Source organism: Scomber scombrus, chromosome 20, assembly GCF_963691925.1.
Source record: "Scomber scombrus chromosome 20, fScoSco1.1, whole genome shotgun sequence".
Lineage (NCBI taxonomy): Eukaryota > Metazoa > Chordata > Actinopteri > Scombriformes > Scombridae > Scomber > Scomber scombrus.
This window is the reverse complement of record NC_084989.1, coordinates 20972259-20989595: the sequence shown is the minus strand read 5'-3', so window position 1 is coordinate 20989595 and position 17337 is coordinate 20972259. Positions and strand designations below refer to the sequence as shown.

Genomic DNA, 17337 nt, shown 5'->3' with positions numbered 1-17337 from the left:
AGCATCGAGTACAGAGTAATGCACATTAATTGGGGCGTAGCTGTTTCTGTATCAGACCTGCTTCTTTAATATTAATGCGGTGCGGCGTATCAGCTCATTGTGTTAGGTATGAGATGTAGGAAGAGGCCCGGTGGAGGCGAGATGCTGACATGTAGGGAGACAAAGCTCTTTGTCGCCATCAGACTTGGACCCACACACGGTTCCAGACAAAGGCACTCTTTCATTTAAGAAGCCTCTGCGGGGAGAATCGCACTGAAAGAGAGCTGCCATATTGTAGTTCAGTACTCTCCTCTACCTCTCTTACTAATCCTCCCACTGTCCTTTTCTCCCTCTGCTGACTCATCAGGCACCTTTTCTTATTTTTGGGATAATTCTCTGGCCTTGTGACACACGTAAAACACATCCCGCTCCGAATCCAGGCAATAAAACTGTCACTGCAGATGTTCCAGCCAGCCATCGTAGCAACGTTGTAGAAGAGGAGATTTTGGACTCTTGGTGTAGTTACAGAAAGCTAATTCGGCGCTGCACAGGGAGCATGGCGTGCCTTTTAACAACCTGCAGCGTAAACAGTTAAGTCTAGCCTGCAAGTGTAACCCACACTGATATAAATAAGGGGGAACACAATATTAGAAACACCTCCTGAGTATAATGAAATGCAGCACCACAAGCTGCAGCCCCCCCAAAATTACCACAAAGTTAGATAAACACCTTTCTAAAAGAGTTCATGAAGGCGCAGTAGGATTAATTGCATAGCTCCTGTATTAGATTGCATTAGCAGTCAGCTGAGTTTACTGTACTATATATATAATACAAGCTTGAAAATGTTTGTACAGTCAAATGCTCTTTTAATTCATTTTTTTTTCAGTTTTTAATGTCTTTTTTAACTAATTTGTTTTAATCTTCTCTCTTATTTTTGCTTCATTTTCCGTTCCTTGTGTTAATTTGTATCTTTTAAATATCTATATTTTTATCACGTGTTATCTCTGTGCATCGATTGAACCCAGAAAGACAACAAGCAACCGCATTAGCAGAAACTAATACCGATAAACAATAAAAAGAAGATATTATATCTGAAACGACTGCACATTTTTGTACATTTGTGTACATAAAGTAGAATCAACTGGAGTCCTTTGTTGCATATCATTCCCTATCCTGATAAATTTGGGTTGGCAAACTTACTTTTAACTTACATATTTCCCCAAATGTGACATTTGTCTTCTACCAATACACATGACATGGCATCTCAGTGGATTGTGTCTAATTTGCTGCACTTATTAATAAGGATCTGACAGGATCTGACAGAGTTTGAAGATACTGATGTAAAATTTAAGAGTTTTGTAGCTTAACTGTATATATTGCATATTCTTAAATGTCCTTATTTGGAGTTTAAATGGGACGCACAGAAGGATATATACATTACCTGTATAGCAAAATGGGAAGATAGAGGTCTGTTGCATGGGGGAAAGCAGTTCCTGATCTTACAACAGCATCAGTGATTTATCTCTGATTGGACTACTGTGAATTATCTCTGAAGTAGCAGCAGTATGTTTCCTATATGAACTGATCCACAATGTGTTTTCAGTCCAAAACAAATACAGTACAATTACAAAAACACTATTGTGAATGAGAAATGTACAGGATTAACTTGTGTGGTGACATAATGAGCTGGTTATGTGACAGATCCAGTTCTACCAGGCTCAGATGGAGATTTAGCAAACATGAGAATAGAAGTTGGTGTTGTTCTGACATGAACACACAATCCCTAAATCCCCCTTCCACACCCTTAACCCACCTCCCTTCCCACGGCCAATCAGAGCCCAGAATCCAGCATGCTTGTTTACCAGTCTCACGCCACCATGACCAAGCATCAGATCCCACTATACCCTCGGGACGTACACGCTGGGACAGGGGACCGAGTGTTCCCCTCAAAATCTGGAGAAAGTAAACAACGGCCGACCCCTGACGCCACAGAGAGAGACTGACATAATTCCTCTCTGACAGCTATTGAAGCGGAGGAATTCCCTCTGCCGTTAGCGAGACGGAGCATTGTGTTCCAACTTTATAATACCAGTAATCAGATTATCATCTCCCACAGAGTGGTAGCAGCGAGATTATATGTCAAGTCTCCTCTGCTGCTCAATTTGTCTGTGAAAGGAAACCCCTCCTACTCTCCGGAGAGAGAGAGAGCCTTAAAGCTGTACTGTAAGTGAAGCAGTAAACAAACCATGGTGGTAAAGAAACATGGCTTTCTTTGGCTTGTTTCATCAACACCAAGAAAATCTGTGGTATAAATTAAATTAAGAATATTTAGAGTAGTTTTCGTGGTTGTGCTCAGATTGCTGTCTGTCTTTTTCTCGTTCGGTCCGGTTTTAACAAACCTCCTCCTGTTGAGCCGCGTGCTGAAAGCCGCCTTGACTCTTGACATTCATCGCCCAGTCAAAGATGATGTCACGACGCGTGGTACAAGTGGAGCTCTGTAGAATACATCAATGGCTAGCATTTAGCAGTAATAGGCGGTCGTTTGGGGCGTAGAGACGAGCCTAAATAATAGTGGATCAGTGCTGACATCAGGCTCTCAGCTGCTCATCAGAGACACCCAGCTGACATTGTAAGACCACAGAGACGATGACGGTGATGATAGAGGGGTGTCAGATGATGTCTAAAACTTAAACTAGTTTCTTCTTGCAGAGATGATAAGAAATGGCCTATTTATCGGACAAAACGAGACATTTGAAGACTTTAACATGAGCTCCAAGAAGTTATAACCACCATTTCCTACTATTTTCTAGCATTGTTTCATTAAAAATAATCTGCAGATTAACTGACAATGATAATAGTCTTTACTTGCAGCCCTACACAATAAATAAAAGAAGAAAGACAACAAAGGGGTTGAGCTTAAAAGCTATATGTGGTATTAGTAAAAGATACACTAATAGATAAATGTACAAAAGCAATAAAAAATGACCTGTGAATAGTTCAGAAGACAGATAAACAAGGGTTAAAGTCCAGTTGTTACTTTTATAAGCAGGTTAGAGCATAGCAACGTCCCGAAGGCCGCAGTAAGAATTTAGTCGCTAAGGCGTCTCATAGATTTGATGGTCACAAAAACCCTTCGATCGCTTTGTTTGACACCACTTTCATTTGATCATATCTAGAGAACTGTTTCTGTCCTCCACTGATGGCCTGCAAATATAAAAGAAACATCATAAGACTCTCAGTAAAAGATATGTTAAAAAAAAAAACAGAATAACTGAACTGAGTAAAACTTTTCAAAGCATTCCCAGAAGATTACAGGCTGGTATGAATATGAATAATTGTAGTTGCACTTTGAATGAAGGATTCTGCATGGGGGGAAACAAACCTTTTAGAGAGGTTTGACCATGTGAAAGCTTTCAGTTGGTGCATCAATACTTCAATCAATGGTGCCATGTTATCTCTAACTGTTAATACTTTATTGATCCTTGTGAGGAAATCTCAATTAGGTCAGAAAAATTGGGTCAGCTGCATAGTAGGACAAAATAGCAGCCGTCAAAACAGACATGGAAATCCTGGGAATCCTCAGGCAGCCTCGGAAATGACGTGCCGTGACTTCTAAGTAGAAATGATTCATTACTTTGACGAGATGTTGGATTAGCAGGCTCTTGCATTATGATTACCACTTATTAAGACTAAATCTAGCCTCCTTACTATACTAACTGCACCACCACCACTGCTGCAGCACAATATGCAGCACTATCCATGAGGCATGAGTAGCTCTTTGCTGCTGTTGCATAAACACCGTCTCATTCAGTGATGGATCCCCCCGGGGGCCTGTCTGCGTCTGCCAGATTATAGACCCAGCCGCTGCCTCTTCACTCCACTCTGCTTTCTATTCTTTTTGCAAGTTCTTCATAGGAGCCCGGTCCCACCTCCTCCGTCTTGTGACCCGTGTCTCATCTCTCTAAATCCCTCATCCACAATCCCCTCGCTTCTCCCGCTCTGTTTCCCTCTAATCCACCTCGTCCAATTCTTTACACAAGCTGCTGCTGCTGCTACTGCTGCTGCTGCTGCCGTTCATCCTGCCGCTTCTCTTTACTGCTCGTCATGATTATGAAGCTAGCGACCAGCTGGTGAACATTTAATGGAGCATTTTTAAGAGACAGATATTTTCCCTCAGGTGTTGGTGGAGACCAAAAGGGAGCTTTAGCTACACTTCACTGGCTCCCAGTGTCTTTTACAATAGATTTTAAGGTTGTTTTATTTGTTTTTAAAGCTCTGAATGGTTTGGGACCGACCTACATCACAGACTCTCTGTCGTTTTTATAATCCCTCACGTGATCTCAGATCATCCGCAGCTGGGTTTTTAAATATACATATTTACGCCCATAAGACAATAGGAAGCACAGCATTCTTTAATTATGCTCCAAAATTATGGATAAAATAGTCCACCCAAAGCTATAAGAGATGTGAGCTCTGTGTTTTAAACGACAGCTGAAAACATATTTATTTAATTTGGCTTTTAATTAATGTCATTTTAAATTATTTTTACTGAATGTCTTTATTTATTTATTCTTGATTGTCTAATTTTACTAAATTTCTCTTTCTTTATTGTTTTATTTGCTGTTGTTTTATTGTATTATTTTCTGTAAAGCAGTTTGAGCTACATGCCTTGTATGAAAGATGCTCTATAAATAAAGTTTATTATTATTATTATTAATAAAATAATAGTGAATATTTGAGTTAAATTAATCAGGTGGCCTGAAACATAACTCCTATATATCCACAATAATGCTAATGCTGTTCCATGTTTATTAAATAGAGTGCTTGCTTAAAAATTCACCATATCAACCAATACACAAGGTGATAAGTGTATTTTGTGTTTATGCTTCTTTCTGCTGCCTCGAAATGGGGTCAAATCTGTTCAGGCAGATTTAAAGATGCCTTTTATAGTATGCAATGTATGTATTTGTGCTAGCATGATGCTAAATGCAATATCTGTATCTGTCTGCCCTCTACAGGTCAGCCAAGGTAATGTCCCCGGTGTGGAAAGTGCATCTCTGGCTATGGACACAGAGGAGGGCGTGGAGGTGGTCTGGAACGAAGTGCTCTTCTCCGACAAGAAGGTCTTCAAAGCACAGGAGGTATCGTGGATCTTTTTTACCTTTTAGATACAGGTTGAATTTGTGGTTTTGGAGTGGGAAGAGTTTGGTAATGAGGAAGCAGCTTTATTTTTATTGGTATTTTTAAGCTTTAATAAATGTTTTAGCAAGGATAACACACATCTTGTACAAGAACAGGCTCTTTGAATGGTATATGTATCATCTAGGCACATATTTCACAGTATTTTACACATTGTTCATATTGTACTTTATTTAAAACTCAAAGCCTGTGACCCCCTGCTTGGGCATAGGCCGCTAACAGATGCTCTCCGGGCATCTCGGTGCTCGGCCAATTTCTCCAGCTGTCCCCATGTATGGCCACTTCTCCTCCAGGTCACGGCGCCAGGTGTTTCTTGGTCTGCCTCTTTTCCCTTCTCCTTTTCGCCGAGGGCATGTCTTGTGTTGCTGGATGCAGGCTTGAGAAGAGTGTGACTAATATATCTCCAGTGTCTTCGGAGGATTTTTTTTTTTCTTCTGCAGGCTTCTGTCTTGTCTTGTCTGACCTCACTGGCCATTTATTATCAGCAACTAGGAACTGTTCACATTGTAGTCTTAAGATAAAGCTCAGTATCTCCATACTGCATATTTTATACACAACAGCAGGCCTGACAGTTTTTTCCTGCGCCTATTTCAATATAGTGGCATTTTAGTTGGTAGCCAAGAGTATTTTTAAATATTCTTTGGGGCATTTTATGTCTGAAGTAGAAAGCTGACAGTAAGAGAGAGGACCAGAGATGCTGCAGCTCATGGTTGGCGCCTTAAACTCCCCCAGGCAACAAAAGCACTCAAGTCAAAAGTTCCCTAGATCTTAAGTTGACATATTCAAATTGCTTCTTTTTTTTTGTCGAACACCAAGTCCTAAAGGTATTCAGTCAATAATGACAAGAGTCTTAAGAATTGCTGATTAAGTTTCTGTCAATACACTTATCAATTTCAGCTCTGTTGCTTACAGGCCTGGAAGATAAAGGACTTTACTTGGTCAGTGAGGTAATGTGAAGATGTAAACCACCTCCCATGTGTGTTTTTTTTCTTAGGAAAAGATCAAGGAGATGTTTGAGAACCTGATGCAGGTCGAACATCCCAACATTGTCAAGTTCCACAAGTACTGGCTCGACATGAAGGAGACTCAAGCTCGGGTAAGATTTGTTTTAAATTCTCTGTGGTCTTTCTTTCCCCTCTTGTTGTTGTCTCTTTTTACATGCACACATCCTGTAAATCCAACCTCCAACCTCTGCAACCCACAGGTTATATTTATCACAGAATACATGTCGTCGGGCAGCCTCAAGCAGTTTCTCAAGAAAACCAAGAAGAACCACAAGAGCATGAATGTGAAGGTCAGTGTTTTTTTTTTGACCTGGTCACATATATATTGGTGTGTTTACTCAGTCTGTTGCTTGGTGGCGGCAAAGGGTACTGCAGTCCAATCACTATTCAGATCCATATTTCCAACAGGATTAGAGATTATGTAACATGGCACCCTTGTGGTTCAGTCATATTTTATCCTTAGGGTGTTGTAGGATTGAAATGAGCATGCATCCTTTTCTTCTTCGTCATCTTGTTTGTGTGCTTTTGTAGTTGCATGTGGCATTCATTACTTAAGTATATTACTGAGAATGACAGGAAAATTTGTGTATATGAGTTTAGCATAATAGGTTGCCATGCCAAGTTGCCCTCAATGGAGCAAATTGGTATCTTCAAAAGGATTTATGTTGCTCTGTTACACTACATTTTAGGCCTGGAAGAGATGGTGCACCCAGATTCTCTCTGCCCTCAGGTATTGACTGATTTCTTCCCCTAGGATTTCAACATGAAAGATGTCTTAAGTCTCACACATAAGATTAACAAAAAAACACCTGTAATGTTTTATGTTCTACTGGCAGTTATCTGCACTCTTGTGACCCTCCAATAATCCATGGCAACCTGACGTGTGACACCATCTTCATTCAGCACAACGGCCTCATCAAGATCGGCTCAGGTCTGCTTCCTGCAGGGCTTTCTATGTTACTACAACCAGCTCTGGCCACTCTATTTACTAACCTCAGACTGTAGATTTACTATATTAATGTCTGCAGTTTTACAAGATAGAAAAAAAATATCTCAATTATGCTTAATTTTTCTTTCCACAGTGTGGCATCGGCTATTTGTTAATGGTAAGAAATAGATCATTTTGTTGTAGATATGTTTACACTGGTGTCTATCAATGTTTTTTTTCTTATTTTTACTTACTTATATTTATTATTCTCTATGTGTCTCCTCTTACCAGTGTTCCCAGATGCCAGCGGTAAAGGGAGGCAACATCGCGACGAGCAGAGGAATCTTCATTTTTTTGCTCCAGAATATGGATGTAAGCATGATGGAGCTTTCTTCTGCTTCATTACTATCAATTATCTTTTTTTTCTCATTCTTATCTGAATGATTTGCCCTAAAGTGAAAATTCAGTCATCATGTCTCACCTACTGGAGCTGGTAAAATCACCAAATACACAGTTAATTAACACCTGTGGTAACACGATTGTCTATTTTAAGCTCCAAAATGAGCATTAAATGTCCATTATTTTTTGCAAACAGTTGCAAGATCCAAATAAGGACAGCAAAGTCTTCCACTTGAGAGATCTGTGGATTGTAATTGTAGGAGCTAATGAGATAAATGCTGGAATTAGTGGAGCCACAGTCCAATCAATTGGCCACAAATAAAGTTATTTGGAGACATCTAATTAATATTCTTTGCTGCTTTTTGGAGCAGTAAAAAGATAGATTGGTTAATTGTGTCTTTGTAATAAAGCTAAACCTTCAATTATAAATGCTAACTCCCTGTGTGCTTCATACTCCTCTAAAATGCAGTGTTTAGATACCACTCACCTCCCTCTTCTGTGCTTCTCCTTTTCTGTTTCTAGCCGCTGAAGATGATTACTCCATAGACATTTTCTCCTTTGGCATCTGTGCTCTAGAGGTGAGAGAAACAGATCCGTAAAATACTAATCTGTATGGTGTGCATGTGTGTGTGTGTGTGTGTTTTAACAGATTATTTGTACCCCTAGATGGCAGTACTAGAGATCCAGGCCAACGGAGATACTGCTGTGTCCAAGGAGGCCATCGTTAATGCAGGTCAATCTCTGGAAGACCCTCCCATGAGAGTGAGTTAAAAAAAAAAAAAAAAGCACCATGTCCTAAATATACACCATTGCAACCGTGGAAACATGAGGATAAAAACAAGATGTCCCACACGACTCTATTAACACTCGCCTACACGCACACACACACACACACACACACACACACACACACACACACACACACACACACACACACACACACACACACACACACACACACACACACACCATCTTGCTTCTAGGTTTATTTCAGACCACATGCAGTTTCACAGTGTGTGTTTCAGTAACACTTGCCAAGAATCAAATCTAGAGCACGGAGTGACGCTAGGTAATCTGGGTCATACTGTACAGTCGTGGGGTTATGTGTCGGACTCAGACCTCTTATTCCCGTTGCTTTCCGCAGGAGTTCACCCAATCCTGTTTGCGTCATGAAGCCAAACTCCGTCCCACCGCTCACGACCTTCTGTTCCACCGAGTCTTGTTCGAGGTCCACTCCCTTAAACTGCTGGCCGCCCATTGCCTCATCAACAACCAGTGTGAGTTTTTTTCTCACGTCCACACGCTGAGCTTACCATGTGGAAATCACTTCTTGTTTCATTCATCGTGGTAGTTACAGCATTCAAGACTGTTAAAGTTTGGCAAATACATTTTATCACGTAACCCTTAAACAGGCAACGTGCACCAGGAGATACATACACATTTTTTTATATCGTAATAGGGGCAACGTATCCTGGTGGAGATACAACTCATAAAATCCAAAATATACAAAATAATTTTAAATGAGATAACTAATAATATAAACATAAATAAAAAGTAAATAAAAAGATCTCATCTTCCACTCCTGCCTGTTTAAGGGTTAAAGAACCAGTGTGGAAGATTTAGTGGCATCTAGTGGTGAGGTTGCAGATTGCAAACAGATGAATACACCTCCCTTCCTCTTTTAATCCTTACAGACTGTTCAGGGTCAAATTTGCCCAATTATTACATTTGAAAGCTGTAAAAACACCAAATATATACATTTATTTTAAGGTGGACTTTATGTGACCCACAGTGTCCAAAAATGGAAATAAAATGCTTTTTTAAATTTTATTTTATATACACACAAAAAAAGAAAAAAAAGAAATCCAAAGTCAGCATTCAAACATGTTTTATTAGTCATATTCTATAAAAATATTCTCCTGGACCATAAAGTAATGATTGTGAATGTCTTTTTTCCACAAGATGAATGAAACAGAAGTATTAATCAAACATTTATCAGTGACTGATGGGGGATTTATGATTGTGAATTGGTGTAGAGACTAATTATGAGTCAGAATATAAACAGTATGTAAAGGGTTAAGGATGTAGGAAAACTCACAATAAAGGTGAAAGGCCCTCTCTAGTGTTATTTAGTTTATCCATTCTGAACATGGTATAAACATGGCGATGCATCATAAGGGCCTCCGTGGAATGGGACCTGCTCTTTAAGTAGATATAAAGAGCTCCTTCTAAGATAACGAAAACATAGCGATTCTTATTTTCATGGGATTTTACACCAATTAAAACACAATTATTGATATAATCTTCCATTTCTGCCAAGTTCGTTCCACTAGATGCTACTAAATCTTACACACTGATCCTTTATATGTCTTGAAGGCAGATTTGATAACAAAAATCTGTTTCTCATTAATTAATTATGCTGTTAAGTTTGTAGTATAACCTTTCATGGGATGTGTTTTGTAGGTTTACAAATTGTTGAGTCGTTTAATGTTTGAAAAAGAGAATTAAACTATTTTGAAAAAGTTTACTCCTATAAATAGCAGATTATCATTCAGATGTTGAACAATTGCTGCAGCTCAATAATAAATAATCAACTCTTGTCAATTTATTAACATCCAGACTTGTGTTGCGTCTACAGATCTGCTTCCAGAGAACTGTGTGGAGGAGAAAACAAAGTCCTTCGACCCGAACGCTGTCATGGCAGAGATTAAACATGACGACAGACAAGGAGTTCAGCTAAAGTAAAAATCAACCTCCTCATATGTTTTGGCTAGTTCTGAATATTATATGACATGTCGAGCGCAGCACTCACTGTGCTCTTTTTTGTATCTCTTCATATCTCATAGATATTCCCACGTGTCCCCTTTGGAACTTGACAAGTTTCTAGAGGATGTGAAGTGAGTGGTACTACGAGTTATTTTGTGATTTATACAGAAAACAGCATTTTTTAAAACTTCAATTCCCCTCCTCTGTCTCTCTTCTCTCTCTATCAGAAATGGGATTTACCCGTTGATGAACTTCGCCTCGACTCGGCCTCACCCCGTCCCTCGAGCCCTCTCCTTGTCTCAGGAGCATGTGGAGACAGTCAAGACGCCGACTCCTGAACCCCAGGAGATGGAGACGAGGAAGGTTAGCCTTACACAACTGTATTAGATCAACAGTGTCGCTGCCTACGTGTGTGCATTGTCTTCTTACTGGTTATAAGCCACTAACACACCCCCACCCTCATTAAATGCATCATGGCAGCAGATGTTATCAAAGTGTTAATACATTTAGATTTCACATTTTCCCCAAGAATCTTGTTGCTTTTCCATTTGAGTTGTTTTGCACGTTGCTTAAGTTTAACAGGACCTAAAAACATTTTGCTTTTTGTCTGTTTGTGTCGTAGGTTGTTCAGATGCACTGTAATCTGGAGTCAAATGAAGAAGGGACCAAAACTCATGTGAGTCACATAATAATGCATCTAATTTGAGCTGCACTTTTCATTTGCAGTGAATGTCTACAGCGTTAAAAAAAAACATGAAAATAACAGGAGTCAAAATGAAAAACAATTCCTGAATAAAACTGTTTTTAAGCCTGTTTTAAACGAGTCTTTGCTGCCCTCAGATGGTTAAGAAGCGGTTACTTTGCCCATTTTAGTAAAAGCTCTATTTATACAGACAATTGAAATAATTGTCAAGTTGTTAAGTCTGTTAAAAAAACATGAATCAATTGATATAAATTTGACTTTTTCATCTCTCCCTAGCTGTCTTTATTTCTGAAGATGGATGATAAACTTCATCGGCAGCTTAGCTGTGACATCCTTCCAAGTAAGTTGACCACAACTGTACTTTAAATTAAAAGGCTGGTGTTAGTTTATGGTTTTGTTCTTGTCAACAATGCCATGAGACGACCAAAATCATTAAAGCTTCAGTCTGTCTTTCAGTATCTTCTGAATTTATCAGCCTGTTTGTGGCTCTCTGTGCTAAAATGTAAACCTTTAAAATCAGGTCACAAATGTAGATTTTCCCTTTTTTTAAAGGCTTGTATTTTTAAGAAAGCAGTTGCTGTAGTTTGTAGCATCATTTTAGCAACAGAAGTAAATATTAATTATTGGTAGGGAGTATTTATAGCAGTGGATTTGGTTAGCTAGTGTTGTTTATGGCAGCAGCACAGTGTGTATATAGAAGGGACTCAAAATAAACTGCAGCGTCCATGTTAAGCCTAATAAAAGAATGTGTCATTCAGTAAAACAGTATGGCTCATTTATGTGTTTTTAATAGTTTTTTGGATCTATGACATAGAGAAATAAGCCATATCATGCTTTGACTACACAGACGATGCTGTTTTGGGATTTTTCATGGCATTTGTTGGCAATGAAAAATGGAAGAAATGCCCAGTATTTATCCTTTAAACAAGATCCAGACTCTCCACACTTTTTATTGCATATTTTGAGATAAAACTTTATATATTTCATGTGTAACTTTCAGCTGACACCTCCAAAGACCTTGCCAGTGAACTCGTTCACTACGCCTTCATAACCGAGGTAAATATGAAAGCTTCTTTATTTTCGTTCTTGATCAACAACAATAAATGTATTTAATGTGTTGGGGGTTTTTTTTTGCATTTTATAAACAAAGCAGGCATTTTATATCTAGTCTTAAGAATGAGTTTTGAGTCTTATGTCCGTCATGTCCTGTGTGCTGCGTAGGAGGACAGTGAGAAGGTTGCGGGGTTCCTGGAGGACGCCATCAATCGACACCGGGTCAAAGCACTCGCTTCTGGGAGCACACAGTGAGGAGGGGTCACGACAGCGGCTGGCCCGAACTGAGGGGCCGGAGGCGTTGACCACACAGATCGAGAGAAAGGGAGAGTGAGACGGGCGGGATCACACAGCCGAGAACGGAAGAGAGCAGAAGGAGTGTGGTGGTGGAGGAAGCTGACAAAGTTGGGGATAAAAAAAAGGGGCTCAAATACAGGAGGACGCTGGGCCTTGACAGTCAGTTAATCATCCCAGCGAGAAGGAGGAAGCGCCAGCAGTGAAAAAGGAACTGAAGGCACCTCTGGTTGCAGGATCAGAGGAATCATGGCTGTGTTCAGCAATCCCACAAAGCAGTAGAAGATTGACAAACTCCCTGCCGCAAAGGGCTACCATGCCTTAAGCTATCTTTGACAACTTCAGTTTTTTCCATATTGCCACTATTCAGAACGGATCCGTTTTACATACAAATGCCGCAGCTATGTTTTCATAAGGACGTTGTATTGCTCATAAGCCTCGTTTGCACTCCAGTGTCCATTTAGATCGGTGAATATAAACAAAGATGCAGTCATTTATTTAAAAATAAACCCTCCCTCCTTTATTAGCCAGAACACTCAGTTTATTCGTTTTAGGAATTTAAAATTCCGTCCAACATGTGCTGTTTATACTCTTTCAGTTAACTTATTTATTTCTGTTTAACTGTGAACCATTGAAGCATTGCACAGGCCTGGTTTTTTTTTTTGCTTTATTTTTATGACCTGCTTAGTAACACAACTCTCTGCACTCCTGGGTTAAAGGCTTCTACTCCAAGAGCTGCGCTACACCTAAATGTAGTGAAAAAGAGCAATGAGACAACGCCTCTCTTTTAGCCTTTAGTGCTCTTAAAGGGTTTCCCCCTGAAAAAGTGCTCTGAAAGCCAAAGACTTGCAAAAGTGCCTGATATGGCAATGTACTTTGGACAAAACGGCAGATCTAACTTAGCAAATTTGTGAATATATATTTATATATATCTAATTCAGGCTGACTTTTTACAGCGTTAAAAACTAGACGCATTGATTCGGAGTAGGAGACAGTTCCCGTGTCTTATCATTGGGTTAGCAAAGTCAGCCTGTGTAAATGTGAAGATGAGCTTGAGGCCAGTTAACGGCGGCTCCCTTAAGAGCTGAAGCCACTGTATACTGGAGAAATGATAATGGGTGATTAAGGGTTCTGCTGTTGCTAATATTCATTTGGGATCAGCCGCAAAAATTGGGATAAAGCTCGGAAAGCTTGTGATTTAAAATTTTAGCCCTGTAATATTATAAATGGGAGGAAGGGTGTTGGTGATGTGATTTTAAAGCTTGCCATAGTGTCAATAAATATTACCGCTAATACTTACTTACTTATTGTATTTCCCAAATCATCAGAGGATATTTTCTAACACTGAGATCTCTAAAATGTCTAGAAGTGGTTTTAAAAGAAGAATCTACCTTTCAATTTTCTAACGAGTATACTATTTTGTCTTTTAAATAGGCTACAAAGCACACAACCGCACATTGACAATAGAAAAACACTCACTGTACCCTGTCATAACAATTAAAATAAAAGTTTAACTACTAAAGATTACATAAAACAATAAAGATAAAGAAACATTTAGCCACGATAGAATAATCTTTTACAGCACAACTGCAGTGAGATAGAAGATTCTCCATGTAGCTGATGAAAGGTTGCCATATTTTATAGAGAAAAATGAAATTATCTGATTTGTTAATGAGCATCTTTTCCAAGACGTATACAGCTGCTCACTTCTAAGAGCCACGATCAAACTAGCAGTGATAGATCTGACTTCCATTTCATTGCAATACATTGTTTGGCAATAGCCTGCAGGATTTCAACCCAAAACATTTTGAATATTTATGGTTATATTTAATTCTTTTTTTTTTGTGTGTGTGTAAATTTTGTATCCGTTAAAATGTGCTATCATGTATCAGCATAACATTTTCTGCAGATACCAAAAAACATCATCTTTGACAGAAGATTGGAGCATTTTGCTTTAAACATATTTATTTCTCAGAACCACATCGACTCTACTCTACTTTTTACTTCAGACAATATCAGAGTGGACTTTTTTTTTTTTGGGGAAAGGATTGCATTGCAGCCCCCCCCCCCCACACACACACACACACAAAACAAATAGAGTGTATATCCCTTCAGCTCTGGCAGGTTTTCCCCTGGAGGAGCTAATCTTGGCAGCGGTACAGACTAAATATTTGGGTGGATTTCTTTTTGTTTTGTCCTTAACAAACCAATTGTGAATTGTCTGATCGATCTTCAGCAGTATACTCTTGTTTGTCAGAATCACTTAGTTAGGCTTCATTTGTTTCGCCGGTCTGCAAAATCGTGGTTTCATAGCAGTTACAATGCTGTACAGTCATTGCTTACAGTAAATACTTACTATATACTCTGCATCAAGCCTTCTTATCAGTGTGTCTCTAAAAGGACGGGAGCCCTGAGTTTTCCCAGACATTCAACTACTTTATGGGCTGTGGTGTACATATTTGTGTGTGGCTATTAAAAAAAAAAAAGGGGGGGTTTACTCTGGACAAACTTTCAATACAATACAAAGCGGTGCCACTCTTGCTCTCGTTTGATCTGAAGCTGCATGTCTTAAAAACGCCTGCAACCATTCAAAACTTTGCATTTTGCCTTCGTCAGTTACAGGTCAGTTCCAGTCAGGGCGACCTGATCAAGAAAATGAATGTTTAGACTGTGCGAACATGAAGAAGAAGAAGAAGAAGAAAAAAATACAAATACAACAACAACAACAACATCATCCATATCAGTCTTATTTTATGTCAAATGACTTTTTTCTTGTGAATCTGTTGAATGAAACTTGCCTTTGGATGTGTTCTACTTAAACCTTTGTTAAATATTGTAGCTACTGCAATGAAATACATGACAATAAACAATATGTGACATGTTGGTTGTGTCTGAAATTTTTAGGATTTATGTATAAATGTGGATTATAATGCATATACAGTATATGTGTGATGTTCACATTAACATTTTTTTATAGAAATTAATCACATTTTTAAGAGAACAGCATACTGCGACTTTATTTTGTAGGTATGTAGTTTTTAAAAAGCACAAATATATCATATAGATGCAGTTACAAGAGTTACTAATAGGAACATGCAGGTTTTACTATTTTAGCCCAAGCTTAAGTTTAACTCAAATATACACATTTCTCTAATACCTTAATCTATCTACTAATCATTATAGATTATTATAATGAGAAAAAATAAGTGTTGTATCGTCTTGTAGACTTAACGTTATGAAATTATAACAAATTTCATATAAGTATGTTATCAGCGTGCAGCTGACAGGAACATTTTAAAGTGCAAATTAAGAGATTTGAAGTGCTTGTAGCTTTGTCATACCATATTAGCGGAATAACAAGAAGCTGAATGAAAAGTCAGAAACTAATGTTTTAAATTATCTTCAAAAGGACAAATTTGATTCAGTCTGTTAAGATTACAAAACCAAATCTAATAAGATTATAAAATAATCACAAGATTGACATTTGACAGCGTGTAATGTATCTTATAAAACTGTTTGCAGTAAGCGTCAGTGTAGCTGAAACAGATTATCAATGATGCTGGTTGGTGTTACGCCAAAATCTGTGACCAAATCTACGCAGGTTATTATCATGTGGTCCAACCTACATTTGGTAATACGTATCAACATTTGTGAGCCTTTCTGTTATCTATAGGGTGCCAAAAAACACAGGCGTGTTCTCAGCTTCATTGAAACCAGTCAAATAAAATAAAATAAAAAACAGTAACATATAAACAAGTATGAAGGACATGAAAAGGAAACAAGGTGCCAAGAAGTTAAATGATCTATTATCTATCTATCTATCTATCTATCTATCTATCTATCTATCTATCTATCTATCTATCTATCTGTCTATCTATCTATCTATCTATCTATCTATCTATCTATCTATCTATCTATCTATCTATCTATCTATCTACCTATCTATCTATCTATCTATCTATCTATCTATCTATCTATCTATCTATCTATCTATCTATCTATCTATCTATCTATCTATCTATCTACAATTTAATTTGAATACAATATGTCTCTGATATTCCTCATACCTTATTCAATTCAAGTCACCATAAATACAGTTCAGAACATTTACACTGGAGTAAAAACGAAGGCATTGGCAGCTTAACACTCACATACTGTTCATATTCAGATCTATCCACATTATTCTTTTATAATTAGTCTCTCAAATGACTAATGAATGCCTCATCAGTCTCAGGTAAATTTTTGATTAATCCTTGGGGAAGCTTTCAGAGAGCAGAGATACTTTATTCTTCAGTTTTTAATGCTTTTTGTTTATGGATAATCAATGATTAACAGTCACATTTATGTTACGTAAAACAGAGGAATGTAACAAATTCAATGAATTATATTAAATATGAAGATTGCAACAGTCGTTTTTGAATGTTTTAATTAAATATGGGTCACTCACATATTTCCATTTTTGTATATTCTGGGTCACATTAGAATAGAATAGAATAATCTTTATTGTCATTGTACATTTACAAAGAAATTGAATTCATAAGTAAAAAAAGAAAGAAAGAAGGAAAGAAGGTACTTAAGTAATAAAATAAATGAGTAGTTTAAGTACTAAACTAACTAAAACACATAATACACACACACACACACACACACACACACACACACACACACACACACACACACACACACACACACACACACACACACACACACACACACACACATACACACACACACTACATTCCACTCTTCCTGTTGCAGTTATTATACAGGATCAGGTTTTTTAGAGCATTTAGAGCATTTAGAGCAGTTATTGCTTTAGAATAAAAATAAGAAGAAGTCGTCAAATTTAAGGCTTAAAAGAAAACAGTATTTAGGATGTTTTCACTGCTTTAAAATATCAAAATGTGACCCTGAACAGTGTGTAAGGCTTAATTGAAATCCCCCAATCAGACGCCATTCAAAACACGCCATCGCGAGGTTTAATCTATCGCGATACTTCCCATTGAAAGCCA

The 17337-nt window shown here is 38.1% G+C and overlaps 1 protein-coding gene across 1 annotated transcript in view; it reads left to right on the top strand.

Moving 5' to 3' along the window:
* The window catches only part of nrbp2b (nuclear receptor binding protein 2b), a 46266-nt gene extending 31059 nt beyond the window's left edge, over positions 1 to 15207 (top strand). Inside the window, exons 2-18 of the mRNA XM_062441681.1 lie at positions 4998 to 5120; positions 6173 to 6274; positions 6383 to 6472; positions 6872 to 6912; positions 7019 to 7113; positions 7265 to 7288; positions 7402 to 7482; positions 8032 to 8087; positions 8176 to 8271; positions 8654 to 8786; positions 10148 to 10250; positions 10356 to 10406; positions 10503 to 10638; positions 10898 to 10951; positions 11255 to 11318; positions 11979 to 12034; positions 12200 to 15207. Coding sequence (XP_062297665.1) covers positions 4998 to 5120; positions 6173 to 6274; positions 6383 to 6472; positions 6872 to 6912; positions 7019 to 7113; positions 7265 to 7288; positions 7402 to 7482; positions 8032 to 8087; positions 8176 to 8271; positions 8654 to 8786; positions 10148 to 10250; positions 10356 to 10406; positions 10503 to 10638; positions 10898 to 10951; positions 11255 to 11318; positions 11979 to 12034; positions 12200 to 12286 — 1392 coding nt within the window. The 3' untranslated portion in view covers positions 12287 to 15207. The remainder of the gene's footprint in view (positions 1 to 4997; positions 5121 to 6172; positions 6275 to 6382; positions 6473 to 6871; positions 6913 to 7018; positions 7114 to 7264; positions 7289 to 7401; positions 7483 to 8031; positions 8088 to 8175; positions 8272 to 8653; positions 8787 to 10147; positions 10251 to 10355; positions 10407 to 10502; positions 10639 to 10897; positions 10952 to 11254; positions 11319 to 11978; positions 12035 to 12199) is intronic.
* Positions 15208 to 17337: the final 2130 nt, after the last annotated feature.